The 11820-nt window shown below is 45.6% G+C and overlaps 1 protein-coding gene across 3 annotated transcripts; it reads right to left on the bottom strand.

The window, feature by feature from the left end:
* Positions 1 to 736: 736 nt before the first annotated feature.
* LOC146971052 (uncharacterized) lies at positions 737 to 11530 on the bottom strand. Of its 3 annotated transcripts, XM_085805031.1 has the most exons (12): positions 11360 to 11512; positions 10205 to 10407; positions 9855 to 9947; positions 9674 to 9766; positions 9460 to 9570; positions 9230 to 9362; positions 5313 to 5515; positions 5115 to 5207; positions 4710 to 4805; positions 3494 to 3604; positions 3276 to 3405; positions 1099 to 3194 (listed from the first exon to the last, which is right to left on the bottom strand). In XM_085805031.1, the coding sequence occupies exons 1-12, from the start codon at positions 11361 to 11363 to the stop codon at positions 1318 to 1320; spliced, it is 3147 nt and encodes a 1048-aa protein (XP_085661157.1). In that variant the 5' UTR covers positions 11364 to 11512; the 3' UTR covers positions 1099 to 1317. The 3 variants fall into 3 exon arrangements, with proteins under 3 accessions (XP_085661155.1, XP_085661157.1, XP_085661156.1); XM_085805029.1 differs by lacking the exons at positions 9230 to 9362; positions 9460 to 9570; positions 9674 to 9766; ... (1 more) ...; positions 10205 to 10407; positions 11360 to 11512 and adding an exon at positions 6305 to 6448 and having other exon boundaries at positions 737 to 3194; XM_085805030.1 differs by lacking the exons at positions 1099 to 3194; positions 3276 to 3405; positions 3494 to 3604; ... (1 more) ...; positions 5115 to 5207; positions 5313 to 5515 and adding an exon at positions 7162 to 8552 and having other exon boundaries at positions 11360 to 11530.
* Between the last annotated feature and the right edge of the window lie 290 nt (positions 11531 to 11820).

The raw sequence follows: 11820 nt of genomic DNA, 5'->3' as shown, positions 1-11820 counted from the left end.
AAAGAAAAGAAAAAAGAAAGAAAAGAAAATCAGCTTCTCTTTTCCAGAGAAAACATTCAAGTGAGCTCGGCACAGATGGAAGATATTAAACCAATGTGCCCGTTACCATACGACTCAAAGCTGCATTTGCCTGAGGTCCAAGCGAACATAAAAAGTATTGTGAACAGTGGTGGTCCAGATTGAACTGTAAAACTCGGCACCATGCACAGTGGCCCCATGCAAACTGATAAAAAAAAAAGAAAAGAAAAGAAAAGTGAGGACTGCTCTTTGTCATGGTTTACCCCACTTCAGATACTGAAGGCGCCAGTCAAAACATGAGGAAATTGCAGCCTAATCAAGATTCCAAAACACACCAAATAACGTTAATGACAGGAAGTAAACCAGATTAACTTCCTCCTCCCTCATCAATCTCTAGTGTCCTCAAAAGATTGCTTGAATGTTTTCTTTTCCTCTATTATGCTCCACTCTGCAGCACATATAACACCAAATTGCTTCCTTCAAAAACTGGAAAATAAACAACCTAAAAATAAATTCAGCTCGTGATGCGTGAGGTAACGGATCCCATTATTAATTTCAGCTCAGAGTCACAAAAGCCTGGTAACACATGGAGATCAAGGGGGAACACAGCTGATGGTCACTTACTGCCATCTAGTGAGACCTTCTGCTGTGATCCTGACTACAACCTTCAAGTCTGTCCACACATTTCTCTTAATTAAATAAAGTCAGTTAACATGTACAAGGTGTAACAAGGTAATTTAATCTGAAATTCACAAACCTTGCAAACCATAGTGGGGATATAAAAAGGCCTTAAGGAATAGGTTCATGTCATCGTTTTTAACTTTGCACTAAATGTATTTGTCTTTCAGCTTATTCAAAGACAGTCAACATTCTGAGGCCTTTCCAAAAATATAATTTCACCAATGTTACAGCGTCTGTTCTGAACACCCATCATCTCAACCAAATAATATCTAACATCCACGTGTATCCATGCATAACAAACTGAAGTAAGAAAAAAAACACTCAAGGAAAAGCCTGGTGTGGAATGAGGGAGAAGAGACATTTCTTTGTGCTTGGTTGTCATAGACATTAACAACTGGATGTTATGGTTACATTTATTTTACAATGCAGAGTAAATGAAACTTTTCACCTCATTTTTTAGCAGTGAGCATACAGCATCTTTCCATATTCCTTCATGTATTGCTTGGTTTAGTTAGTACGTTGCAATTTTAGTAGTAGCCACTCTCTGTCAAAGGCAGTGTCTCAGTACATGTGTAAAATGTCTATTAGGTTCTGCTCCAGCTTGTGTTTATGTCCGACTCAGTTCAAGTTTGAGTGGCTCTTCAGGTGCCTCCTCAGGTGGTTCAGGCAGGTGTAGGTCTTGGGACAGATCTGGCAGTGGTACGGTCTCACCCCTGAGTGGTTCAACATGTGCTGCTTTAGCACACTTCCGTCTGAGAAGGCTTTCCCGCACTGAGAGCACACGTACGGCCGCTCTCCTGTGTGAACGCGCATGTGTACCGTCACCTTGTGCGCCATCGTGAAACCTTTGCCGCACACCGTGCACTTGAACGGCCTCTCCCCCGTGTGGGTGAGCCTGTGGGTGCGCATCGCCCCCATCTGGGAGAAGGCCTTCCCACAGTCGGGGCAAACGTGCGGCTTCTCGCCCGTGTGCACCCTGGTGTGACTCCTCAGTCCTCCCGCCGTGGAGAAACACTGCGAGCAGTGGGTGCACTGGTAAGGCCGCTCTCCCGTGTGCGTGCGCATGTGCTGCTTCAGGTCGTAGCGGTTTCGGAAGCCGCGGCCGCACACCAGGCAGCTCTCCGGTCTGTCGTCGTTGTGGCGCAGCTCGTGATTGGCGAGGCATTTTTCAGACAGGAAACACTTGCCGCACTCCTGACACTGATAGGGTTTTTCGTGGTCGACCCTCTGATGGTACTTGAGCTCGCTGATCCCGGGGAACGTCTCGTCGCAGTATCTGCACCTGAAGCGGTGGTTGGGGCTGTAGGGGAGCTGGTGTTCACTCATCTGATGGTTTCGGAGCATGTGGGCCATCTTGAAGGTCTTTCCGCAATGGGAGCATTCGTATTTCGTCAGCAGCTGCACGCACTGGTGTCTGACTCGCTCGTGTACGGACCTGAACTGACACCCGCACTTGGTGCAAATGTGGGCGGCATTTTTACACTTTCTCTTCCGGTGGCCCGACAGGTGAGCCTCGGTGCGGAAGGCTTTGCCGCACTGAGAGCACTTGTAGGGTTTCACCGCCGTGTGGAACCTCTGGTGTTCCAGAAACTCAAAGCGATACTTAAAGCTCCTTCCGCACAGCGGGCAGTTGTGGGTGACTCGTCCGCGAGGGTAGGCGGCTTTGATCGAGGACTTCCTGGACGACAGAGATGCTGAAATCGTGCGGTGTATGGAGCCACTTTTCCTGTGTTTACCTCCACTCATTAACTTGGCCGCCTCCATTTCGCCGACCTCTTGATGTCGTTGTTGATGCTTGGTCAGACACTTGGAGGAAATAAAGCTCTTTCCGCACTGCTTACACTGGTATGGCTTATCGTGATCTACCTGCTGATGATACTTCAGGTCACCAATGCCTGAAAACCCCACGCCGCAGTGGCTGCATTTGAAAAGGCGGCTTTGAACGTGAGTCAGCAGGTGTTCCTTCAAGCTGCTGGACTTCTGAAAAGTCTTTCCACAGTGGGCACAGTCATGATTGCGGCCACGTTTTGGGCAGTGGTGTCTGAATTTGTCCAGCGAGGTTGGAAAACTGTTCCCACATTTAATACACAGATACGCTGCATTTTTGCATTTGCGCAGCCGGTGCCCGGCCAGCAGGGTGGCCGTCCTGAAAGCTCTCCCACACTCGGAGCAGTTGTAGGGCTGAAGCCCCGTGTGAACTCTCTGGTGCTCGATGAGGACAGAGTGATGCTTGAAGACTTTGTCACACTCGGGGCATTTATGCATTCCCGACTGCTGTCTCCTGCGCGGAGAAGACGAGATGTCAGTCCTTTTTGGCGATTCGGGAAAGTCAGTTGAGGTGGAGGGGTTTGTCGACAGCTCTTCGTCGAACATAACGATCTGAGGAACGTCGTTATTTTCGTCGTCACAGCCGCTCGGGTGGGAAGCGATGGCCACTTCCAGCGAAGGGGGGAGAGACAGAGAGGGTATGAGGAGATCGTCGGACTGGAACGGAGCTGTGTGGAAACATAAGAAAGTTATCCATATACCATGATTACTTCATCATCTGATATAACATGTATAAACTGTACACTTACCAACACTACTCTTTGCCAGTTTCCCATGGCACTGTTTGCTTTGGAGAAGGAATTTAAGGTCGTCTCCATTTGAGACACACTGCATGTATTCCTCTAGGACAGAGGGGGCAGCACTGATCCAAGATGCAGTCTGTACAAGAGAGACAGCTAATCTGAATTTCAAGCTCAAAGTGCTCTGACTATTTGACATTGTCCTTGTTGAGTAATCATTTCTTTACCTGTTTGAAGTCTGGTATTGGCAGCAGCTCCTCAAGTCTTGTAAAAAATTCACAAACCAAAGTCTCCAGTGCTGTGTCGAAGTCAGGACCGTACTCGACCGGAAACACATTCTGTCAGATGAAAGAGAAGACCAGCAGGTCACCGTAAGAACATGACTATATAAACTTTATTTGTATAGCACCTTTCAAAACACAGTTACAAAGTGCTTTACAGATCAAGCAAAAATAACACCGTCATCACAAACATTACACAAACATTAAGAAAAACATAGACCAAAAACCTGATCTGCTTTACGGAGTGAGATAAAACAGTCAGGATAAAAGCATAAAACCATAATCAGCAGTATCGATAATAAAACAAATAGAATAAATGGAATAAAATTGAAGTAAAAACAATAAAGGTGGGAAACAACAGAGCTACTCTAAAAAGCCTTCCTGTAAAAGTAGGTTTTAAGACATGACTATGTCCTCGATGAACAGTAGAAAACAACATTTTTCACATTTTTGGAACATCAAGCTGTGATGATATACTGATCCCAAGATTTGAAACTTAGCAAATTGTATGTTTTACCACACCACATAAATTAAGTGGGCCGCACAGTGGTGTGGCGGTTAGCACCATTGCCTCTCAGAGAGGTTCAACTCCAGGGCCAGTGGCCTTTCTGGGTGGAGTTTGCATATTCTCCCTGTGTGTGTTTTCCACCAAAAAGTCCCTGGTGCTCGTTCCATGCTGCTGGTGCCTCCAAAGAACCAGTTTGCTTTTCCACTGGTAAGGAGCAAAGTCAGAGCCACGCCTCCCATTCAGTATCTACTCCTGTCTTTGCTGCCTGCTACAGTTATAAACGGATCTGAAAATTACAACCCGGTCCAACCCGCGGGTGTTGAAGCCTGGACCCGACGTGATCCGTCTAATTAGTGATAATTCTCTGCCTAAACCCGGCTGAAAAAAAAGAAAAAAGGAGCCGTCTTCGTCAACTACGTTTTGACTGCGATATGCTTTAATATGAGCGTTAGCTGTTGTTAGCCACTGCCTGTAGCTTGTAGTGCGCAAATGTAAGTGTGTGTGTTTGTGACTATATGTCAGCTCTGCGTTGAGCCAACTGGCAACCGGTCCAGAGCCCTACGTCTGGGACTGACTCCAGCCCCTCTGTAACCCTGCATGGATGAGCACAACAGACAATGAATGGAAAGAGAGAAAGTTTGACATAAATCTGACCTTAAGGAAATGTTCTCTGCCGTCAGTATCCTCAATGAGACCTTGTACCAGCTTCATAAAGTTTGCCTCTGGTGCTTCAATTACAGGATCATTAGTCTGGAAAACAAGACACCAGTGAGATGAGTTCAGGACCCTAAAAGATGAAACCACCAGGTAGGGCTGCATGATTGTTTCCTTATTTAGGTAATTTAAACTGTGCCTAACAATTTCCTAGATCACATGTTGTCGTCTTAAAGTTGTTTTAGTAGGATAAACAGTCACATTGTCACTGAAATTCAACTTCACATCACAGGGTAGAAAATTCTCAAATGTGATAATTGTGAACGTGTTCATTTATTGGCATTTCTGATTAAAATGGATTCAAATTGTAATCATACCAGTCAATAAAAAACATTTATCACTCACCTCCTCAATGCAAGAAGTTCGGATTCGGTTCAGGTGAGTCTCTACAGCCTTCAGATCTTCAGGGTGTTCAGAGCGCAACAGTTCAAGAGTTGTCTGTGGGAATTTTAATTTGCGTTTTACGAATCAGTGTTTCAGTGACAATCTTTTCAAACGCTGGATGTTTTCAGTCTCTACACACTAACACGTCTGATCTCTTACCCTGGCTCTCAGGCCCAGTGACAGCAGCCTCCCCTCTCTTTTGCTCATCAGCTCGGGAACGGCATCTGTTACCATGGACACAAACTCCTCGAGTTTCCCATAGTGCTTTATGTTCCGCTGGCGGACCACTTCCCACATCACCGCCGACATCAGCCGGAGTGGGGGGACCAGGAGCGCCAGCGAGGACAGGGGGACGCTGAATTCTTCAGAAACAGAGACCAGATCAAGTCAAACAAACTGAAAAGCATCATGAGAGCGGAGTGCACTGCCGCTGCTGTTTGTGTGCACTCGGGCTTTACTTCAACACGTTTTATTCAGGGGGGGGGGGCGGTGTCGGCTCCAGAGCTGATGGAGAGCAGACCTGCCTGTCTTCATCAGAACAGCGTCCGTCTCTATACAGTCAGCAGCACTATCTAGTCGCTGTACTCTGATCCATCCCTGTGATGCAGCACAGCAGTGTCAGTGTGTCAGCCAGGTATCTGACGCACCAGGCTGTGTCCACTACACACACCGACCACCGGTAATGGGCTCTGGTTGCCGGTGCTGTCCTCAACTGGCTAACACAAACATATTTAGTGTTTTTAAACTGGTGCCGGACACTGTAGTGCGCTAGTGCGTAGGTAGGGCAGTGTGCAGCTAGTTCACAGAGACGGACGTCCCCAAACAGCTAGCTGTTAGCTGTTAGCATAGCATAACTTCAATTTAACCTGCTCCCGGTTCAGAAGCAGACACGACCACCGTGTTGCATTTGGTGTAAAGAAGCATTTCTAAAGTTATCATTCACTGTTTGTGCAAAATATTCATGTTAAGAGACGAGCCACAAGACCGCTGGTGCTGCCTGGTTAAACCGGCGTATTATTGAGCAAAACAGTTCTTGTTCCAGGGATTAGTCGAGGCCTGGTGAGCCTCGGCTAATCCTTCTCTCAGCTACTCGGCTAGCCGCATAAGAAACCATACATGCAGTTTTACAAGCTTCCTGAGCTGTTACTTACCCATTTCGTTCATTCTGGAAACCTCCACTGGCGATGGTTTGAAACGTCTTTACAGAGTCATATCTCTCATAGTTTCTGTTAGCGTGTTTAGCTAACAGCGCAGGGGGCTTCAGGCGCCAACTTCTTCCTGAAACACGTTGTTCACTGTGGGAGCGTTGGCCCGGTCGAGGCTGTTTGGAGCAGGGGCGCTCGTTTTGGTGCACGGTGTGACCCGGAGAAGAGCTTCACTACTGACTCACTGTCGGAGCAAAATGAATTACTACCGACAACAGGGACATTTTCACTTCACAAACTCGTGTCGTTATTTAAAAAAAAAAATGTCCTCAAGTAATAAAAGAAAATAGAAAAGGTAAAAGTTTTGAATAACCAAGTTAGAAAGGAATTCCCATTAAAATTCAGTGAATTATCACTTTATTCATTTCCCCAAAATATTCTGGGTTCATATGGAGTGTATTTCTTGTATTTCTTCATTTTTTTGAAAGTGCCAAAAATACTGGCTGTAAAAAGCAGAACAGGATGTTTGATGTTAACTTAAAATAGAAATTCTGCTGCCGTCAGGGACAAATAGACTTAGACAACATTGGTATTCATATATGTTTCTTAGAAATCCTTTTAACATATGCATTAGGAAACCACGTAGCACGTGACAAAGTGACATGCTTACTGAGTTTACAATCACAACAGATCTGACAAAGCAGGATATGGGATTAATCAGTACTAAGTGCATTTCTGCAACGCAGTCCTTACAACTGAGGTTGACAATGAAACCTATAACACAGTCCAACAAGTCAACACCAGAGTCAGTATATGGAACGTATAAAGACATTGGTTGAAAAAAGCTTTTTGGTAACTAAACAGAGTCAGACAGACTGGGCCTGGACCACACTGTGAGTTTTTAAGTGTCTCTTCAGGTGATTGAGGCAGGTGTAAGTCTTTGAACACATCTGACAAGCGAATGGTCGAACCCCTGTGTGGTTCATGGTGTGTTTTTTCAGTTCGCTTCCACGTGAAAAACCTTTCCCACATTCAGGGCAGATGTAAGGCCGTTCCCCGGTGTGAACACGCATATGCAGCGTCACTTTACTCGCCATGGTGAATCCTCTCCCACACACGCTGCATTTGTACGGCTTCTCCCCCGTGTGGGTGCGTCTGTGTATCTGCAGCTCGCCGGCCGAAACAAACGCCTTGCCGCAGTCGGAGCACAGATACGGTTTCTCTCCCGTGTGAGTTCTGATGTGTATGTTCAGATTTCCTGACACGGAGAAACGTTTCCCGCAGTATGTGCACTGGAAAGGCCTCTCGCCCGTGTGGCTGCGCATGTGAAGATTCAGGTCATGTTTGTTTTTGAAAGCTTTGCCACAATGCACACAAATCTGTGTCCTCTGCTGTCTGTGGCGCAGCTCATGGGCCGTCAAGCACGCAACAGAGCTGAAAAACTTCCCGCACTGCATGCACTGATTGGACAGCTCAGGAGGATGGACCTTCTGATGGGATCTCAGCTCACTCATGCTGGGGTACACTTCCTTGCACTGCCTGCATGTAAAAATACGATTCTGGGTGTGAGTCAGCTCGTGTTTACCCAGCAAATACATTTTCTTGAAGCTTTTGCCACACTGGGAACAGTCAAACTTTTGGACGCTGTGCACACACTGGTGTCTGAATTTCTCCTGTATGGACTGAAAGCTACTTCCACATTTGATGCAGATGTAAGCTGCTTTTGTGCACTGTGTTCGTCTGTGGGTGGACAAGTCAGACGTCCTCCTGAAGGCCTTTCCGCACTGAGAGCACTTGTAAGGGTTTTCTCCCGTGTGCAATCTTTGATGCTCCAGGAGCTCGTAGCGGTAAATGAAACACTTTCCGCACTGACTGCATTTGTGCGCCACTCTCTGCCGAGGGGGGGCGATCATGTGGCTGGACAACGCAGGACTCTCAGCAGATGTAGAGGGAGCTCTGTCGTCGTCGCACTCCTCCACAGTGTGAACATCAGGAACACTGTCACCGCACGTCTCTCCTGACGTTTCTTCTGCATCGCTGCTGTTTAGATGTTGCTGGGTCTCATCATCACCCGGCCATGTCTGATCCTCTGTCCTCATGTCTTCCTCTTCCTCCCCCTGAGGACACATCACCTCAGACTGTCTTTGGTTTTCTGATTTTTGTGCGCTGGTTTCCACATCTTTGGTGTCGGTTGCTCTCAGTGATGGAAGGAGGGATAATGATGATAACAGCTGCTGCTCTGAGGGAGACGGCACTTTTTGAGAAAAGAAATTAAAAAGAAGAAAAAGGTCAAGCAACTTGACTGCTTAACATTTAAAATTGTTTATCTTCATCGCAAAGATTTTTGCTCACAAAGTCAATCTGCAGTTTCTTAACCCTCCTGCTGTCCTCCTGGGTCAAGGAAGGAAGGATGAAAGGAAGGAAGGAATGACAAAGGGAAAGAAGGAAGGAAGGATAAAGGGATAGAAGGAAGGACGAAGGAAGGCAGGAAGGGTGAAGGGAAAGAAGGAAGGAAGGAAGGACAAAGGGAACGATGGGAGGAAAGAAGGAAAGATAGATGGAGGGAGGGAACAGATTGGGTCAAAAAAGAAGGAAGAAGGACAAAGGGAAGGAAGGAAGGAAGGAAGGCAGGGAGGGAGGCAAAAAGGATTGTGGAAAGAAGGAAGGGAAAGGAAAGAAAGATGGAGGGAGGGAACAGACCAGGCCAACTGGATCAAAAGAAGAAGGAAGAAGAAGTAAAGACGAAGGGAAGGAAGGAAGGAAAGAAGCAAGGGAAAAAGGATTGTGGAAAGAAGGAAGGGAGAAAGGAAGGAAAGAAGGAAGGATGGGGGAAGTGAACAGATCAATTTGACCCAGAAGGACAGCAGGAGGGTTAACTCATCATTTCATCAAGGGACTATTTCCACACTGATAAACACCAAAAACACTTACCACTGGAATCCAGCTTGGCCATTTGCTCCTGCTGAACTTTGCCTTTGAGCAATACTTTAAAGTCGTCTGCTGTGGTTACACACTGCGTGTATTCTTCTAACACAGAGGATGTATCACTGATCCACACAGCAGTCTTAGTGAAAAACATACAAACAAAAACACATTTATTTTGATGGACTAGAAATCAGGAAATACATTGTAAACTGCAGCAGGATTCATGGTCTCTGCACCTGTTTGAAGTTTGGTATAAGCACCAGCTCTTCCAGTCGGCTGAAGAACTCAAAAGTCAGAGTCTCCAGTGCCGTGTCAAAGCTGGGACCATACTCCACAGGAAACACATTCTGAGGGACAAAAAATCAAACAGGTGCATGGATTTGTCAAACATGTAAACCAGATGTCTCCTTTCGTGTTCAAACTAACAATGAGGGGAAAACGGAGTCATACCTCGAGGAAGTGCCGTCTTCCATCTGGGTCCTCCAGAAGACTCTGAACAAGCCGGACAAAGTTGTCTTCCAGAGCTTCATTTTCTGGCTGAAGCTGTCAAGTAAAAATGTGCGTGTTATCTAAGCAGAACAATTCTGAAAACAGGAGAGTGGTACTCAGGTCACGATTGAAAAAGTCTCACCTGTTTTGAGTGGGATGGCAGGAGGTTGTTGAAGTGAGTTCCCACACGTTTGAGATCCTCTGACTCCTCAGAACATAACATCTGGAAAGTCATCTGGAAAAGAGACGGCGACATTAACAATTAAGTTAGCAGTTATTTTCTGACCATCCAATTGTATGCTTGCACTTAAATATAGGGTAAGTATTATAATCCAAGGGATACATTTATAATATATTCTATCCTATTATATTATGTAATATCATAACTCAGATGAATAAGTAACACTGGCTTGCTATAAGTATTATCTATTATATTCAACATCTGCCAACACCAACTACATTGATTCCCAGTATGTAGGCTGCATCAGTTACCTTTGCTCTTAAGCCCAGAGTGAGCAGTCTCATCTGTCTATTGGTCAAGATGTCAGGGACGGCTTCAGTCACCAAGGACACAAACTCCTCCACTTTCCCATAATGCTTTATGTTCCTCTGATGAACCACCTTCCACATCACAGCCAGCATCACTCTCAGAGGCGGAGCCAGCAGCCTCAGCGAGGACGTGGGGACGGAGCTCTCTAACAGGACAGGACAGAGAGAGATTTAATTAATTAAATTTAATTAAACCAATATTATATAATCAATTTGATATTATTTTTAGCCAAAGCTCATATCCACAACCGCAAATTTACAAATCAAATACTTTGCACTCACCGTTTCAGAAACGAAATCAAACAATACATCAACTTAATTAGTCAATCTGAAAATAAGAAAGCCATAAAGACCATAGCACTATTCTCTGTTTCCACGTTTTTGAATAGACCTCTGTTTGCCTAACATAAAATGTACTTATCCTTTGTCTTCTCCTGCCTGTCATGATACTATGTAACTGAACTTGTTGACATTATTCCATTTTTATTTGTAACCCCCTCATCCCTCATTTCACAATGTACATCCCAACTAACAATTCTTCAATTAAAAAAAAAAAAAAAAAAAAAGGACAGAGAGAGATGCTACATGAGAAGAAATTGTAACAATCATCAGGTGAGACTCAAAAAGTTGTGCTGTGGCAACAACTGATGAAAATATGAGCTCCTTTCAGTGGATGTGGATTACACTTTAGACACAGAGACAAACGGCAAAGACTCAAGCTCTGCATCTTGTCTCGTGTTTTTTGATTCATGCCCCTAATAAAACATTAAGCCACAAAGACTGCGTCTTCATTATCTTTTAATGTGCATGAATGTTGTTTATGCTGTTTTGGAGGTTTGGCCTCACTGTGTTTAACACTGATGCCCCCCTCTTAAAGATTTCAATATGAGTGTGATTTTAACTTGATTAAAATATTTTAAAAAATCGAAATGACAAAATGAGAAACTAAAAACCATTAGGTGTTCATAAAAGTATTGTTCAGGTTAGTTGTATCTGTATCCCACAAGTGTAATGCATCAGTGCAATGAAGTTAGCTTTAGCAGGCATGCTAACATCAAAACAAACCGATGAAGACAGCAGTAAGAGACTAAACTTTACCCATTTTAATCCCCTGAAGAGCTGTGCTAGTTGAATGGGAACAGGTGAGTGTTTCTAAAGCAGAATATCTTCCTCGTGCAGTGAAAAACGCCTTTTATTCCCACTCCACGACACTTTCTTCTTGTTGACATGAGGAGCTGAGCGCTACTTCCGGGCTCCTCTTCTTCGTCTCATTATTCCTGTGAGGCCGTGATGCTGTCCTCCACAGGCCGCGGTGCTGCCGCCCTCCACAGGCCGCGGTGCTGCCCTCCACAGGCCGCGGTGCTGCCGCCCTCCACAGGCCGCGGTGCTGCCCTCCACAGGCCGCGGTGCTGCCGCCCTCCACAGGCCGCGGTGCTGCCCTCCACAGGCCAGGCTCTGTTGATTATCATGCAACGCAAACCTGAAATTCACTCAAGGTGTAGGCTAAACACTTGAAAGAGAAACTCTGACAACTCGGTGTCTGACTGTCTGCTCCCACC

Source organism: Trachurus japonicus, chromosome 17, assembly GCF_045865225.1.
Source record: "Trachurus japonicus isolate A0001 chromosome 17, Traja_1.0".
Classification (NCBI taxonomy): Eukaryota; Metazoa; Chordata; class Actinopteri; order Carangiformes; family Carangidae; genus Trachurus; species Trachurus japonicus.
The sequence above is the reverse complement of the archived record's forward strand: the minus strand, read 5'-3'. Positions and strand labels throughout refer to the sequence as shown.

Coding starts and splice junctions, on each gene's coding strand:
- LOC146971052 (XM_085805031.1), bottom strand. Junction 9,948..10,204: donor CTCTGGGCTTAAGAGCAAAG/GTAACTGATGCA, acceptor TCTCTTTTCCAG/ATGACTTTCCAGATGTTATG. Junction 5,516..9,229: donor GGCCAAGCTGGATTCCAGTG/GTAAGTGTTTTT, acceptor CTGTTTCTGAAG/AATTCAGCGTCCCCCTGTCC.